This window comes from Nelusetta ayraudi, unplaced genomic scaffold (genome assembly GCF_046127955.1).
Source record: "Nelusetta ayraudi isolate G7.1 ecotype Tasmania unplaced genomic scaffold, CSIRO-AGI_Nayr_v1 ptg000136l, whole genome shotgun sequence".
Classification (NCBI taxonomy): Eukaryota; Metazoa; Chordata; class Actinopteri; order Tetraodontiformes; family Monacanthidae; genus Nelusetta; species Nelusetta ayraudi.
In genome coordinates, this window is record NW_027466186.1 from 4,344,596 (window position 1) to 4,360,223 (window position 15,628).

At 48.0% G+C, this 15,628-nt stretch overlaps 1 protein-coding gene across 5 annotated transcripts in view; it reads right to left on the minus strand.

Annotated features, from left to right (window-relative positions):
• The window catches only part of triob (trio Rho guanine nucleotide exchange factor b), a 95,527-nt gene that overhangs the window by 11,227 nt on the left and 68,672 nt on the right, over window positions 1–15,628 (minus strand). For all 5 annotated transcript variants that reach the window (XM_076012849.1, XM_076012848.1, XM_076012850.1 and 2 more), the window contains 12 exons: window positions 15,064–15,163; window positions 11,534–11,783; window positions 3,839–4,125; window positions 3,571–3,741; window positions 2,352–2,447; window positions 1,442–1,590; window positions 1,213–1,279; window positions 1,029–1,132; window positions 866–935; window positions 417–506; window positions 221–313; window positions 55–105 (listed from right to left, as the gene is read on the minus strand). In XM_076012849.1, coding sequence (XP_075868964.1) covers window positions 55–105; window positions 221–313; window positions 417–506; window positions 866–935; window positions 1,029–1,132; window positions 1,213–1,279; window positions 1,442–1,590; window positions 2,352–2,447; window positions 3,571–3,741; window positions 3,839–4,125; window positions 11,534–11,783; window positions 15,064–15,163 — 1,528 coding nt within the window. The remainder of the gene's footprint in view (window positions 1–54; window positions 106–220; window positions 314–416; window positions 507–865; window positions 936–1,028; window positions 1,133–1,212; window positions 1,280–1,441; window positions 1,591–2,351; window positions 2,448–3,570; window positions 3,742–3,838; window positions 4,126–11,533; window positions 11,784–15,063; window positions 15,164–15,628) is intronic.

Genomic DNA, 15,628 nt, shown 5'->3' on the forward strand with positions numbered 1-15,628 from the left:
GTTGCATACGGTCTTGGGGATTAAAATGATGGAACAGCACTGAATAAATGTCACCTCAAGCTCTGTCGTGTCCAGCCCGGCCTTCTTGGAGATTTTAAAAAGATCCTGCCAAAGAGCAAGAATGCATCAGGCAAACTGAAGTAAAAAAAAAAAAAAAAAAGATCTCAAGCTTTAGCTTGACTTTCCCCGACTTGCATCACAAACCCGACACTCGGCTCACCTTCAGCAGCAGCTGGTACTTCATAATGCGTTGGACAGGTTTGATCAGGAGGTCTGTGATCTGCAGCCTGTGGCCCAATCGCTGCTTCAGGTCCTGGTGAGAGAGAAACGTTTTGTTTTTTTGGGCACTCATCACCTGAGTAACACGACCCCGGGGGCAGCGCGGAGGCGCAGAGCGATTGGTTGGGTAATCTCACCTCAAAGTAGGTGTCGATGTACTCCGACACGATGTGCTCCGATTTAGGTTTGTTCTGGCAGTAGACGATGTACATGTGCAGCCTCCGTTCCTGCAGCGGAAGAAAGACGAAAAGCAAATTAAATACGCTGCAGGATTTGGTATAGACTTCTGCTGCATGGCGTAAAACACGATTAGAGGGACGGAAGTGATTTTCTACAACAGGAGAAGCCGAACAAGTCCTTGTGATGCTGATGATGTGTAACTGCTTTGATTGAATCCAAACAAGAAAGCAAGCAGGTTTTATTGAGTCTTTGCGAATTTTGTTTACATGCAGCTTTGTTTATGTAACATAAAAATGATACATGAATGTCAATACTTATGTGACCTAAATAGTTTTTTTTTAGTTTTATTCTATATTTTTGCATTATCTGACCAGGAAAGAGATGTTGGGATAAAAGCGTCTTTCACCTGTTTGACAAATAAAGACGCCAGCTTGTCGGGGTCCTCCAGACACTTCTCCAGCTCGCCGAAGAAGAAACTGTGACGCACACCACAAACACAATGTAACTCAAGTTTCCCTTCCTTTTTCTTATTCTCCAGTCAGCACGCACGTATCCTAAAGAGGACCTACTCCTTGTGCCAGTCGTAAATCTGATGGATGTTTCCAAAGACGATCTTGTCTTTTCCTCTCATGTCATCAGGAACTCCCTCCTCTTTCATCCTGCTCATGTAGCCCTGAGGAATGGACATGAGACTCATTTGTCAAATACAGAAAATACAATTGAAAAAAAGGTTGATTTTTTTTTTTAATTTACCTCCACCACTGATCCTAGATCCCTGACGTAGTCCCTCTCAGAGTCAACCAGCTCCAGAAGAATATAACTGGAAGGACACAAAGCAGAACCGTGTCACAGCTTTATACACATGGCGCTGGGAGAACATCAAAAATGCTCCTTATAAGCGCACAAAACACCGCAAACATTGTCTAATAGAACACTGGCAGCCTTTGTTTATCAAAATAGCGGCGGGTCAGTCGTAACTCACTGGCGCCTCTTGAGGAAGCCGGACTTGCGCTCGTCCAACTCGTCGATGGGCGAGGAGGAGGAGAGCAGCGAGTTGTCGGAGGGATTGAGGGAGGGGGAGCTGCTGTCGCCCTGCTCCACCGACAGAGAGCTGGGTCGATCCTCCAGCGACTGAGGAGAGAGGGAGGAAGAGGAGGAGAGGGGGAATTAGTAGGGAGGAGGAGAGGCAGGATGTGATCTCTCTTAACAGCGTCTTTCACTCCGTTTGGTGCAGCGGAAACCGTGTCATCTGGCCTTTTGATGAAACAAAGGACAGCTGGCGAGTGAATCACACATCCTCTCAGATCAACAGCGGACCGTGACGCCCTTCTGTGTCAGGAACACCGACAAAGTGTTGTGTTTGCGCGTGCACGCGTTCGTCGGCCGGCTTTATCAGGCAAAAAGTTCAATCGCTTGTTGACAGAGATCGCTACTCGGCCAATGAAATGGCGGCAAATCGATGTATTTAGATGTGTGGATGCGGTGAAGACAACTTGCTGGGGTTGAAAGTCAACCAGAATTGGAAAAAAGGGGGATTTAAATGAGTTGTGGGTGGCAGACGGGCAGATGTGAGTATTTTGTTAACTGCAAACTACAGGGATTTCTCTACTGGGACTACCAGGGTTGACAGGGAACGTTTACAAAAAGAGAAATACCCAGACAGCTGCTGTAAATAGCCAAAGGAAGGCAACAGCAACTCAAACAACCAGTGGTCACAACCATCATCTCTGAAAGCACAACACGCCCGACCGTGAAGCGCTGCATTCAATGGCCACTTTATTAGGTACCCGGTACTAGCAGGGTGCGCCTAAGACAGTGATTGCAAATCTTATGAAACCTGTGGGAATGGCTGCGTTTCGCTGTGGAGGTCACGGCTGTGTTTCTCCTCTTACCATCTTGCTCTTCACCAGCTCCTCAATGGCGCTGACCAGCTCGGCAGCGCTGGGCGTCTCTGAGCTGCTGGGGCGACCAGAGAGGCGAGACGCGGACTGAAAAAGAGACAAGGGCAACGAACAAAAAAAAAGGTACGACAGTTAAAGTCGCAGTAGGAACAGGCGACAAATACTCAGCGCTGCATGCTTGCAGCTGTCCAATCTGTTTTTTGTTTTTTTTTTCTTTTATTAGGTTGCGTTTTTTTCTTTTTCTCTCAGGCTCACCATTCTTGATAGCAGACCTCGATATTCCACGCGTCCAAAATATGGACTGGTGGCTCTGATCTCCCTAATACAAAAAGGTTATTTGGGGGGACCAAGTTGGAGCCGATCACAGGCTGGAGCCGGGACAATAAGGTTAAGAGGTCGGGGTCAGGCTCGGGGGGTTTGGACTGCTCTGCGAGCACGAGCGCCACGATTGGTCGGATCATTTTACACATAGTGAATATTGTGTTGCTTGATAGTCCATTTGTAGTGAGTGGTTTGCCTCATGCTGCAACATGTTGGCAGGCAGTTTCAAATGGATCCATCCGTTCACAACCAGACTCAATGGATGTGCAGCCATTAAGTCGCGTCAGCGCTGCGGCTGCGTGGGGATGGAGAGTTCGCCTCAGCAACAGCGGGTCAAGTTTACGCTCACGGGGTGTGACAGTTAGTCGGTGACATCAAGAGCACACGGAGGTTAACGAGTTAAAATAAGAACGGGGGGGGGAACCAAAACAAGAGACGACGAGGTGGTTTTACATGGAGAGATAAGGAAACTGGGAAAGAAGAGAAGCAGAACAGAAATCAACATAATGCTGAAGGAAGAAGCATGCAACATTAAAACAAAAAACAAAAAAACATAAGAGAAAATAAAGAAATGTTATTAGCAACAAAGTCAAAGTCGATTTGTTTTGTGTGAACTTAAGTCGCTACTGACTGAATGGAACCGAGCACAAAATTCTGAAAGGATGAAAGGCAAGAAAGTAAAATCTATGATAAACTATGAATAGATTTTATATTTTCACATGTGCAAGCATTTCTGTGTTTACAACTGTTCCACTGTTGTGAGAAGAAAGGCACAGTGTCAGTGACCACTTTTTTTTTGTTGCTATGACCGAAAACAACCAGTAGAGGCAGTATTGCATACTCATGTGTGACCATGCGCAGATGTGTTGCTCGCAGCGCTGCGACCCACCTTGTCGTCCTGGGAGTCAGGCTGCAGCAGGCTGTGCTGCTGGATGGCCATAGGGGGCGGTAGAGGCACGGCGTCGGCGCCCTCCTCCCCCTCCTCCTCGCCGCAGCTCTGCATGCCAGATGAGGAAGACTTGGACAGAGTGCCGCTGCTCAGCCCTTCGTTGCGCATACGCTGGGGGGTAGAAAGAGTGAGACGCATGATGAAGTCCGTCTGGCACGAAAACCCCAACCCACCCAAACTCTTTTCCCGCTGGTCTGCAGCTCCTCACCTCCTCCAGGGTCTCGTCCTGCGGCGTGGCGGCGCTGTCGTCCGAGTCCTTCTGCGAGCCGTGCATGGCGTCCATGTTCTTCCGGGTGCCGTCGCGGTTCTTCTTGTGCTTGTTGGCGAGCTTCTTGACGTGGCCGTCCGCTTTGCCCGAACTGAGCCTGCGCACGGGGCTGGTCAACCACTTCCTCAGGGTGTTGCCCGGGCGCTTGGGCCCCGGCGAGCTGTGAGGGCCCAAGGTGTGGCTGGAGCCCGGCTGCAGGGCGTCGTTGCTGGATACGGACAAAGTGTCTGAAGGGGGGAGAGAGGATGAGGAGGGGTTTTTAACGTGGGTGTTTTATAAGAACTGGACACCTTACTTGCAATCTCGAGGTATTGCAGCATAAAAATCCAAAAGGCCCGAAAAGCATTTTTCCCATAAACCATCCAACTTGTCGTTTTTTATGATAATACCGATGATGGCTATGATGCTGACCCAATCTACCCCATGCCTCGCTTCACCTCCCCTAACCTTCTTGCAACTTTCTTGCACACGACGACTGACTTTTTAGCTCTTTTATTCATAACTCAGTACAGACTCGTCTATTTATTAATACTGTGCACTTCCCACACCATCAGATTCACATTGTTATTCTTTTACTGATTGAATGGCTGTCTTTTTTTTGGTTGTGTGCATTATCTGTCTCTTTATGGTGTACGTATTGTGTGTACTGTGAGCTATGGGATACGTAGAATGTCACTGAGGTGATGAATAAAGTATCTATCTATCAATCTATCTATCAATCTATCTATCTGTCTATGAGACTTGCTCAAAGACAAATCTTATTCAAACTTCTAACCATGTGTTCAGCTGCCATAAATGGCAGGGTAGGTGCAGGCTAAAAGTCACCAACTTTGCACTTTCAAGCAGATTATGATTGTTATTTTTTTAAAGTACACCCACCGACTGCTTGGCATAACGTTGGCACTCGCTGAGCTTAAAAGAGAACAACACGCAGCCTCTGCATGCGAGAGGAAAGAATTAATTCAGGGCCCGACCTTCTCCCTCATTTGCGATTCAAGCAGTTGAATGCGGCGCTGGTTTCCACCGCGCGACTCAAGGTGAACGGCTCTTATGAAAGCCATGTGCGCCTATTCGGCTATTCCGCACAGCTTGAATGAACACACTTTTATTGTCAATGGTGCAGCCTCGGGGAGTGTTATTTTTACTTTTTATTGTTCAATTCAAAGTGTTCTCAGATCGCATGCAAGGGGGGAGAATAAAAAACACTTTCCAGGATAAAACGCCTCTCCTCATTCCAGCATTAGATCAAGCACAGATGAATGGAAAGCATCCACAGCTTAGCCTGAGCGATGCTGGTCCTGATCCGTCTATGACTTGCAGTCGGGTTGCCCCGATGCTGCCTCAGTGCTCGCTGGAGATTTAAGAGATGATGTGCGATCGGACTCCAAGATCTCCCCTGGAGCCCCAAATGAAATCCAGAGCAACAACTGCTCCTTACGATACCGTCCTGGAATGTTTTAGTCATGGGTGCACTGAGCCTCGTTAAGGCTCCAACTCCGATTACACAGAGAACCTGCATTTATCATGCTTATTCTGCAGCAGCTAACAGCACCTTCACGTAAAAGGCTGATGAATGTTTCAAGATTTTTTGAGAGGAAAAAGCAGATTTTAAATTAGTTTTTTTTTCAAAAGACATTACATTTTTACTTTTGTCCTCGACTCCAGTAGAGTATTTTTTTTTAACTCATTGAAAAACATAAATCAATAAAAAATAACTGAGTGGGATCTACAGCGAACAGCATAGCCTTGTGCTAATAACCCCATGCCAAAATTGTGCTTTCTTATATCCTGTATGGGGCATTTTCACTACACACAGGTGAATTTTGTTTCATTTGTGACATCACAAAGGGGCCAAGTTCTGGACCAATGTTTTACAGCACCATCTTAAGACAAAAGAATTTATGGATGGGCCTATGTCATGCCCTAGTGACCGTGGAATTGATTCAAAAATTTTATTATTAAGGAAAGCTAATAGTTAAGCTTTTGAAAATATTGAACCTTTAAGCTTTAATTACTTTGCTATGAAGCCCATACAGGACAGAGCATCGCCCCATCAGCAGCATTCTGTGCAGGCCAGAGTCTGCACTGCCTTCGTACACAATAATGTGACACCTGAGTGTGAAACTTTGCAGGAAACCAGAAACAGGAGCAGGCAGTCAGGGCAAGCAGGGCAAGGTCACAACCTAACACGTGACCCGTGTTGTTAACACGTGTGTCTCAGCCCAGTTAATATGTTGCAGATGGGATGTTTTTTGTGTGTCGTGTCAGTTTGCGACAAAAGACAAAACTAAAGACTTCCAGTGTCAATGACAAAAATATTTGAAATTGTGCCTAACGCTCCTATTGTTGTACGAGTAAAAAAAAAACAACAACACTGTTTGACTCTGTCAAAATAACAATCCGATTAATAAAAATTTAAATAAAAAAGAAATTGGCCGAAAAAATGTCACTAGCAATCTGGAAGAGTGAAAAAGAGGCATAAATACAAAATAGGCCTTTAAACACAATGTAAAGGTAAATATTGTGACGCTAGATATGTCGATGTGTGTAGACTGCATGTAAAACTACCGAGTGAAAACAAAGGATTCGAGTTGCTGCTGCTTAGAAAAAAATCGTCGGCCGCACAGACACCGAAAGTTGGCCATCTGGTGCCACTGACACGCTCTGTGTGCGGCGGTGGCGCTAACAGGGGTGTAAATGCCTGAAGCATTGGGGTCGAAACCAGCGGCACATTCCTCCTGAGCAGAAAATAACCCGAGACAAGAAACTCACAGGCCGTGAGCTTTGACCCCTGAACCGGCGGGGTGTCTTTCATTGTGGAAGACACCTCAGGAGCGGCGGGGAAGACGGACGCTCATGGGAAGCAGCACGGTCATGCGTGTGGGGGGGAGGGGGGGGGGTGACTCTGAGTTTGCCGCGTTTGCATAATCCTTATTTTTAGACTGCTGGGGAGGTTTTCAAGGCACCTCAGATCCTGAAGACGCAACACGCATTCGGCTGAAGTGCGATGTGACCATTCTGCCGCGAGTGTGTCTTGAGGCTTCGCTGATGTATAAACGTGAACGCGCTGTACTACCGTATTTATGTTTGCTTTGCTCTGCTCCATTAGTCACAGCTTTTATTCCACGATCTGAGCTGCCAACTGCTGCTCTCCTCAGAGCCCAGCTGGCTTGTGTGAAGCGAAATGCATATAATTTGAATTTCAAATCTGATGTAGTGCACTGCAGAGATGACAATGACATTGCAGTAGTTTTAGCATGAAAGGTCCCATATTGCTTTACTTATATGTGAGAACATCCTGTCAATCAAGTCCCGAGAACATTCAAAAGAGGAGCACATCCTTTTTTTTTTTGTAAAACAGGCAATTCTGAAACCATGCCCTTTATGATGTCACAAAGAGCCCTCTATATCTCAAAGGTAAGAGCCACACCCCCAGCCAGGTGTTTGTTCAAGACCTATGAGATGCCATCGAACTCCCTCTCTGCCCATGTGTAAAGTACAACAAAACAGTTGTACCTCGATTTTTAGCAAGTCGTGAAAACCTTGGTGTGAGGCTGCAAACAGAGGGCTAAATGGATTTTTTTTTGGATGACTAGAGACGCTCAGCTGCTGAGACAGAGTGCGGGGTGAAAATGAACTTCTGATTACAGATATATTAATGCACTGAGTTGATCGATGTAATGTGAACAACGTAATAAATGTTATTAACTAACTTTCAGCTTCAGTTCAAAGAACCAGTGAGAAGGAGCCACCAGGAGTTGGCCAGATGCTCCCCACTGCCGCGTGATTTATCTCCACGCCACTGCTGAGCCAGCATAGTTAATTCAGGGCGCATTCACGCCGCTGCAAAGGAGCGGCTAGATTTACGACCATGGGTGTGTGTGTGTGTGTGTGTGTGCCAGGATCTCGGAATAGGGGGCGCTGATACATCCTGACATTCCGCGCTACCACAAAGAAACATGCCTGGCATTCCAGAGGTGTCACCCCGGGGAGCATCTCTCCTCCGCTCTCACCTTCCCGGACTGAGGTGGCACACATACACACACACACACACACACACACACACACACACACACACACACACACACACGCACGCACGCACGCACGCACACACAGACGCACACACACACAACATGAAAGCTTTGACGGTTTAAATATGGAGATGTAGCATGAAAAGCTCCAGCAGAGGGTTTAACTGCACTAGTGGAGAGTGTGGATCGGTGACAGGAGGTAAAAAGCACAAGAGCGTCGAGAGACGAATTCTCACAAAATTTCGCAACCAAAAATTCTGGCGAAAAAAAAACTGGCCCCCTGTTTGCAGCTTTCTGCGGCGACAACATCAAACAGGATTGGGGGATTTTCCAGCACTTTAGGTTCCCATTGGTCGTGACCTCATTGTTTTGCTTTTTCCCACAGAACTAAGCAACACCCTCAGCCCATCTGCCTCAGGGAGGGGGTCGGAAGATTTAATCCCGTCGGCGTGATTTGAGATTAAAAAAAAATATATCTCATCACATTTACAGCGCACTCGCTAAATTACTTTCGCTGCAGGTGTAATCCGTGCTTTATTGGAGAGCGTTCCCAACTCCCGGGAGCGGATGATGAATGACCCATACGACCGCTTTTGACCGTTCACGTCGGAATTCCGCACACCAAACGACGGCGCTGCGTGGGAAGCGGCGACAAGCGACTTGCGTCTAAAATCCTGTCGTTGCATTTTTCCAGATTCTGACGGTAAAACGACAGCGACCCCTGTCCGCACCGGAAAAGGATCACATTTCTGGCAAAGGTAGGGTGGGTTCGGAGGGTTGGGGTTGGGGGGGGGGGCACCTACCCAAGTCCAGCAGCCAGAACTTGCAGCTGTCAGCGTGGCCTCCCTGCGCCGAGTCCACGGGGCAGAACGGGTTGAGAGACACCAGGGACTCGATTCCGCGAGCCATGTCGGCCAAAAAAAACCCCAAAACTCTCAAGACAGTGGGATTCCGATTGACGTTAAAATGTTTCCCTCAACAACGCAGCTCCGCAAAGATGAAAAAAAAAAGAAAATAAAGTGAGGAAAGTATCATCCTTTCCAGCAGCTCGCAGCAGACAGAGCGCGAGCGTCCAGTCACTCCCCTGGAGATAAATGGGACTGCGGCGGCGTCGGGAGATGTTTTCTCACTCTCTGCCTTTGTGTCTCCGTCCCCTCCCCTCCTGTCATGAGTGGGCCGCTGCGAGGATATTGGGCAAGCCTCCGCTCTGCCTCTCCCGCTCCGAGGGGATGTCTGTAAACACGCTGCGCGGCTGCTACCGTATTACCTTCTGTAGGAGCGCCCACTCGGGTTTGCGTGGGCGGGCCGCATATTTTACAGGCGATAGGATGCAATGCGGCCCCGCAACGATTATAGAGCGGTGTTATGAAATGAGCGGGAGGTGGACGGCGGCGGACGGAGAGCTCGGATAGGAACACGTCGGAGGAAACTGGGTGGAAAATGTCCAGATTGTTTTGCAGGTTTTACCGGAAAAAAAAAAACAACAACTAAGAAGCCATTCGGCCGTTCACGAGTTAAATCTCCTTTCCTGCATGTCTGCTGCATCTGACAGCTTGGCTGCCCGCACAAAGATCTCCCTGTTTCACCTCGCCTGCCTGTGTGTGTGTGTGTGTCTTAAGCACACCCCTTCCTGTGTGAGCGTGCACACGTCTGTACATCCGCCACCTGCCACTTAACGTGCATGTTTCCTGCAGAGCCCTCTCATTAATAACGCTGCCGTCACTTCATTCCAAATCAGGCCTCCGTAATTTTGTAAATGGGGCTCGGAAGCTCTTGCTATTTTTTTTCTATTTTTTTCTCTCCTCCACCGGCGAGCCCGCAGGTCAACGTTTGATTTGTGAGGAATGCGCGTGGAGCGGGAACAACCCAACACTGGGCTCGTCCCGAAGACGTGCGGCGGAGTTTTTCGGTAGAAAAACATCCACGGTCAGAGTTGAGCGCGGTTGCCGGGCGAGCGCGGAGCTAAGTCTGTGTCAACCGCAGGGATTCTGCTCGAATCTGCCCTTCCAGACGCCGACCCCGGGCTCACAGGAGTCTCGCTTTCCCCTATTTCGAGCCGAGCGGTAAAGAAAAGGATTTTCAAAACCACATCACCACCCCTCCGCGTGTTTAGACGTGGACTCGCCAGCTCTGACGGTCAGTAAACAACAGAGACTTCTTTTCTTTTCTTTTCTTGGAAAAACATAATTCTCTTCCTCCTCCTCCTCCTCCTCCTCCTCCTCCTCCTCCTTCTCCAACTCCTCGGCAATAGCCTTATTTGACACGGCTCTAAATGCTGCATCACTCATGCTGGCCACACACAAACACAGAAGGAGGATTTAACCGAGGTTGCTGCCAGATAAAAACAAAAAGAGCTCTGACGGGAGGATTTAAAGCAACTTCAAAGCAAATAATGATGAACTACCTGGAAAATCCCGACCCCTCTGTCTCCGACTGTAACGCTGAATCACCGGCTCATTCCTAAAGTTTTAACTTCCGCTATTTTCAAATTGAATGCAGACCTTCCTTGGACAAAAAAAGAAGAAAAAAAAAAGACTTCAAAGACGCTGCCAGCAAAATATTTGTATGCTATCTTGCATTACCATAGAAACAAGCAGTGCAGCTCTCTCCCACTCTTCCTCCACATTAAAGGGAGACAAGGCACAAACAGAAACTTCTGTCGACAAGTGACGATGGCGGCTCAGCCGAGGGTCGGCAGCGAGGCTCTGTTCACTCTCAGTCCCCTCTGCTGGACTGATGACCGCTTTCTCAAACTGTGCTTGTGGTCATATTCCACTTAAATTCTGCCACTAACACATTTACACACTTAAAAAACAACAACAAAAAAACAACAACAAAAAGCACGATTTCTGTGGCATTCATGAAGCTGTTTTTTCCAGCTTACTCGGATTTTTATGTTTTTCTCTTGTATGTTTGAATGGGTGGACGTTCTTCTGTTTGGACCAATTAAACAACACAAGTGTTGCCACCCGACAAAAATCACGTCACGCATCACGGCTTGCGAATGCACAGTCTAAGAGAAAGAAGTTTGGACATAGAAAACATCATCACTGACTTCTCTGAGTCAAACCCCCTGTATGTCTGACATCATTTCCTCCAGGAGTGAATCACCTGCAGCATCTGCTCTGATAAAGTAGGCAAGCTGAGGGTCGATTAAAAAAAAAAAAATGAAGAAGGATTCTTCACGGCCTCCTCCCAGTCAGATCTCTGGTCATTAACAGTGGGGAATTCAAAAGGTTGACATTTGAGATAATTAAAAGAGAGTTTGCTTCAAGGAGGCTTTCCGACAGTTGCGTAGCAACACCTCTGAAGAAGCAGCAGCCTCCTCAAGCAGCTGCTTGGCTGAGCAGCGACGGCAACTTGCTGGTGCCGTGTTGGCAAACAGCAAAAGACACGGACGTCTTAAGCGGTTGTTTGGTGTGACGAAAAAAATTCTAATAATATAAAAAAAAATCAGAGGCTACTTTCACAGCATTTCAAACATGAAATGCGTCCAATTAGCTTTCACGCCGAAGCTCTCGGGTTTGCAGCTGTTGCTGGAGGTGAGAGAACGTCCCGCCCACCTGCCGAAAAACCCGAGAGGAAGCTCAACGCCGCCCCCTACCTTTGTGGTTGAAGAGTCCCTCCATTTCCATGGACGACCTGGAGTGTGCGATGCAGAGCATGGAGCAGGGCACGATGCCCTCCTGGGCCGGGGAGCGGTCGGTGGTGCGCACCAGGCACCAGTCGGGCTTGTCGTGGAGCCGCTCCAGGACCTCCACAGTCTGGCCCCGCCGCACCGTCAGCTCCCCGCTGCTGCCGTTGGTGGACACGAAGTCGTGGCTCACCACCGTCAGCTCGCAGCCGCCGGACAGCTGAGAAGAAAGCGGGAGAAGAATTAAAGTGTTAGGTTTGATTTTTCTTTTTTCCAAAGTGGTCTGATGGTCGTGCAGTGAGTGCGTTTTCAGAAGGAAATTAAATCAGTTCTAATCAGATTGAGCTACATGGTATCTGCCTGAAGGACACAAACAGTGTAATCATTTCTTTGTTTTCTACACTAAATAAGATTTTTAAGCGCAGATTAAAATGATCTGCCTAATTAGAATATCTGCCTCAAAGTCATCAACGTCGAATAAAATTAGACACAGCATCTTTTAATAAACATGAATAAAGTAAAAGCGGAATGCTAGGCTGGACTACGGAAGCGTATTGCATTCACTTGGCAAATTAAAAAAATCTCTGTTTTTCAGTGTAATTATTTATGTTTTCCGTGCAAACGTTTTTTCTGCCCTGTTTTTCGTGCAAATTTTTTTCTGCCCTATTTTCCCGAGTTCAGAGAGCATCGGAAACAATCGCATCCATTCTTTCATTGAGAGCTAGATGTAATGGAAGCAATCATGGCCAGCTTGATCAGTTTAATCAAATTCTATTTTGACATGGGTTTGAGACACTGGGAAATAGTCCTGCTTTACGGAGGCATCTGAGGACTTTGCGGTCGTTTCGTAGGAAAGCCCATTCAGATATTCTCGACAAAATTTGCACGAAAAACAGGGCTGAAAAAAATTTGCACGAAAAACAGAGATTTTCTTTATTTGCCAAGTGAATGCAATACGCTTCCGTACTGAACAAACGTGATGAGAAGTCAAACAAAAAAAAAAAATCCCACTCATTATCATCTTTGCTTGCTGGTCGAAAAGGGGAAACCGTGTGCGTGTGCTGGTAGCTGGTGACTCACACTAGTTCAACTAAACTGAGCGTCACCCCGGTGATGGTAAGTGAGTGTCTGTGAACAGCCAGGCCGTGTTAGGCTGAGGTGGAGGAAGATGGAGTCAGTCACTTTGAGTGTGTGTGCTCTTTACTCTTTAAGGGCGGTGCAGCTCCTTGGTTTTATTAACGCTTGGTCAAAAATCCAAATGTTACGGCGCTCGGTGAGGGCACGAGGTACCGAGACGGCGCAGACAAGTGTGCACCACTTCGTAAATAGGATATGTGGTTCGGGATTTCCTAGGAAATCCATTAAAATAGAGCATGATAAGAAAACAACAACAAAAACATAGACTTCATCTAAATGAATATGATGTTTGCAGAGTTTTAATTTAATCTTGCCTCTATGGTTTTTAATTAAAGAAGAGTATTAAAGTCATACATCAGGCTTAATGTTGTTTAACCGCTAATGCAAAAATAATTTGGCACCATCAATTTTTAATAAGCAGTAGAATTATATATTCTAAATATTCATTTCATTTTTAATTTCAGACTGAATAGGTCATTGCACTGTCTATTGCTTACTTGCATGACCAGCACTGCACTCTCTCTCTCTCTCTCTATGTGTCTACATCTATCTATCTGTCTGTCTGTCTGCTTGTCTTTGTGTTTATTCAGAGTAAATAAATAATAAAAAAAAATAGGTAAAAAATTTTTCAAAAGATTTCAAACAAGCATTACAAAGACTCTAAAGATGACTTCTCTCCCCTCGTCTAGTCCCTCTGAAAACACCGCAGCGTCTCCGACCGAGCCTGACCTACCCTCTGGTAGTGCGGTAAAGCCAGCGAGCTCAGCAGCTGAGAGATGCGATGCGAGCTCCTCTCCTCCAGCCGCTCCATCGTTCTCCACTCCCTCATGGCGAGTCGACGGCACACGGCGGCCAGATAAACTCTTCGGTGCTCTGAACTCTGCGTCAATCCGCCGGGTAAAAAAACAAAAAAACCAAAAAAAAAAAAACGGCCTCGAATGACAAGCGGGAAGTCGCTCGCTAGCGTGCGTTCAGAGGAAACGGTTTTCTCTCTGCCTGAAATACCTCGTCGCTCCGCTCAAACAACCCCGAAAAGGGCCATGAAGAAGAAGAGTGGAAGCAACAGAGCTCCACTGTGTCTGCTGACAATCACACCATTGAAGGTGAGGCGACACCCCGCTGTGCGCGGCAATTAGTCAGCCGATCTCTACCAATTAGCAGATTTGTATTTGTCGCCGAAAAGCCCCCCCCCCCAAAAAAAAGGACTAAGTCGAAAAAAATCCTATATATCTATTTTAGAAGTGATTTAAAAACAGCAAAAACAAAAACAAAGCAGAATCCCGAGACCCGTCTGTGCAGCGAGTGCAGAGGCGAGTGCTGCTTGACGCGATTCTCTCTCGTCTGGCCGGGTCCTCGCTGAGGAGGAGGGGGAGAGGAGGGGTCGAGCGGGGGCTGTAGCAGCCGCCGCCGCCGCCGCCGCCGCTGACACACAAGTCGCTCAGTGGAAGCCGGGAGGGACGCAGCGCAGAAGAAGAGAGAGGGGGACGCACACAAACACGCAAACAAACGCGGCACTGTGGCCTCCGATGGGACCCCCACAGAGGGCCCTCACAGAGCCGCGCACAGGGAGGCCCATTGAGGCCGCGGCATTGGGATGCGCACGTGTTGCCGCTGCGGGCACGGGAAAGAAAGACGGAAAAAAAAAAAAAAAGTGCATCCTGCCGGAACAAGGGCTGACTAATTCATGAGGCGCCGTCACCTGCTCCCGCTGCTCGGTGTCACCGTTTCACGCCACAGCAAGTCTTTTGGGTAATCGGACACGCGACTCCGGGAGCCGGTGTCCTAGTTTTCATAGAGGGCGGAGGGAAAGAAAGCAGGGACGGCTCCGTTATTCAGGTGTGAAAACAAAAAGAGTCCCTCCCATTTATAATTAACAACGCCACCGGAGCTTTGCGGTTGCTCATGCCGAGCGTAGGAGGACGGCCCTTCTGTGCTGCGAGGGAGTCGCTCGGCCCGGGCGAAGACTCTCTCTCTCTCTCTCTCTCTCTCTCTCTCTCTGTCTCTCTCTCTCTCTCTCTCTGTCTCTCTCTCTCTGTCTCTCTCTCTCTCTCTCTCTCTCTCTCTCTCTCTCTCTCTCTCTCTCCGTCTCTCTCTCTCTCTCTCTCTCAGATGGCGGCGCGATCGGAGATTCCTCACAGGAAACGGCTCGAGGTCGGCGCAGTTCGCAGCTCCCGGGGGGGTTGATGGTGTCACCGAGCTGATGGCGGCGTGAGCGACTCTGCGCTGAGTGATGCGAGGACAAAACTGCCCAGTTTAAGCTCCCCCCCCCCCCCCCCCCCACCAAGCATTTCATTTGCTTTCTGGTATTAATTAATATGGAAAAGGACACTGAAAGTGTGTGTGTGTGCGAGTGTGTGTTCTACCTTATCACTGTCCAGTGTGTTCTGGGATGTGCGGGAAGCGATGGAGATGGTGTCCGGTTGGCTGCTGGCGTCGCCTTGACTGTCCAGCTCCTCTCCATCCCTGCTGGCACACACCATCGGACAGATTTATCAGTAACCATCCAGTCAGACAGGAAAGGCTCGTTGTTAAACTAGTGAGACGTTGCATCCTCAGGTCTGAGATGTTTGCATGATATGGATTCTCAGTTGCTTGGGTCATGCCGAGTTGCCTGGCGACGTTTCACCTTTCAACCGAAAGGCTTCTTGAGTTTCGAACCGTCGCCTACGTATGAATGAGTTCGTATCTGAAGTCAAGAAGCTTTGCGGACGAAAGGTGAAAGGTCGTCGAGTCGCCGAGAACAAAGGGCAGTCGCCTTCACATCAGCACTTGATGACTTTTCACTCTAGGTCGCTACTCTATTAGTGCGGAACCAGTTTTAAAACGGTCCTCTATTCGTCTAAGCTGCCTGCCAGGACTTGTGCGATTTTTTTTCAGAGCCGTAATGAAAAGTTGCGTCGTGCTGTGTCACGTCGCAGGAGGGAGGAG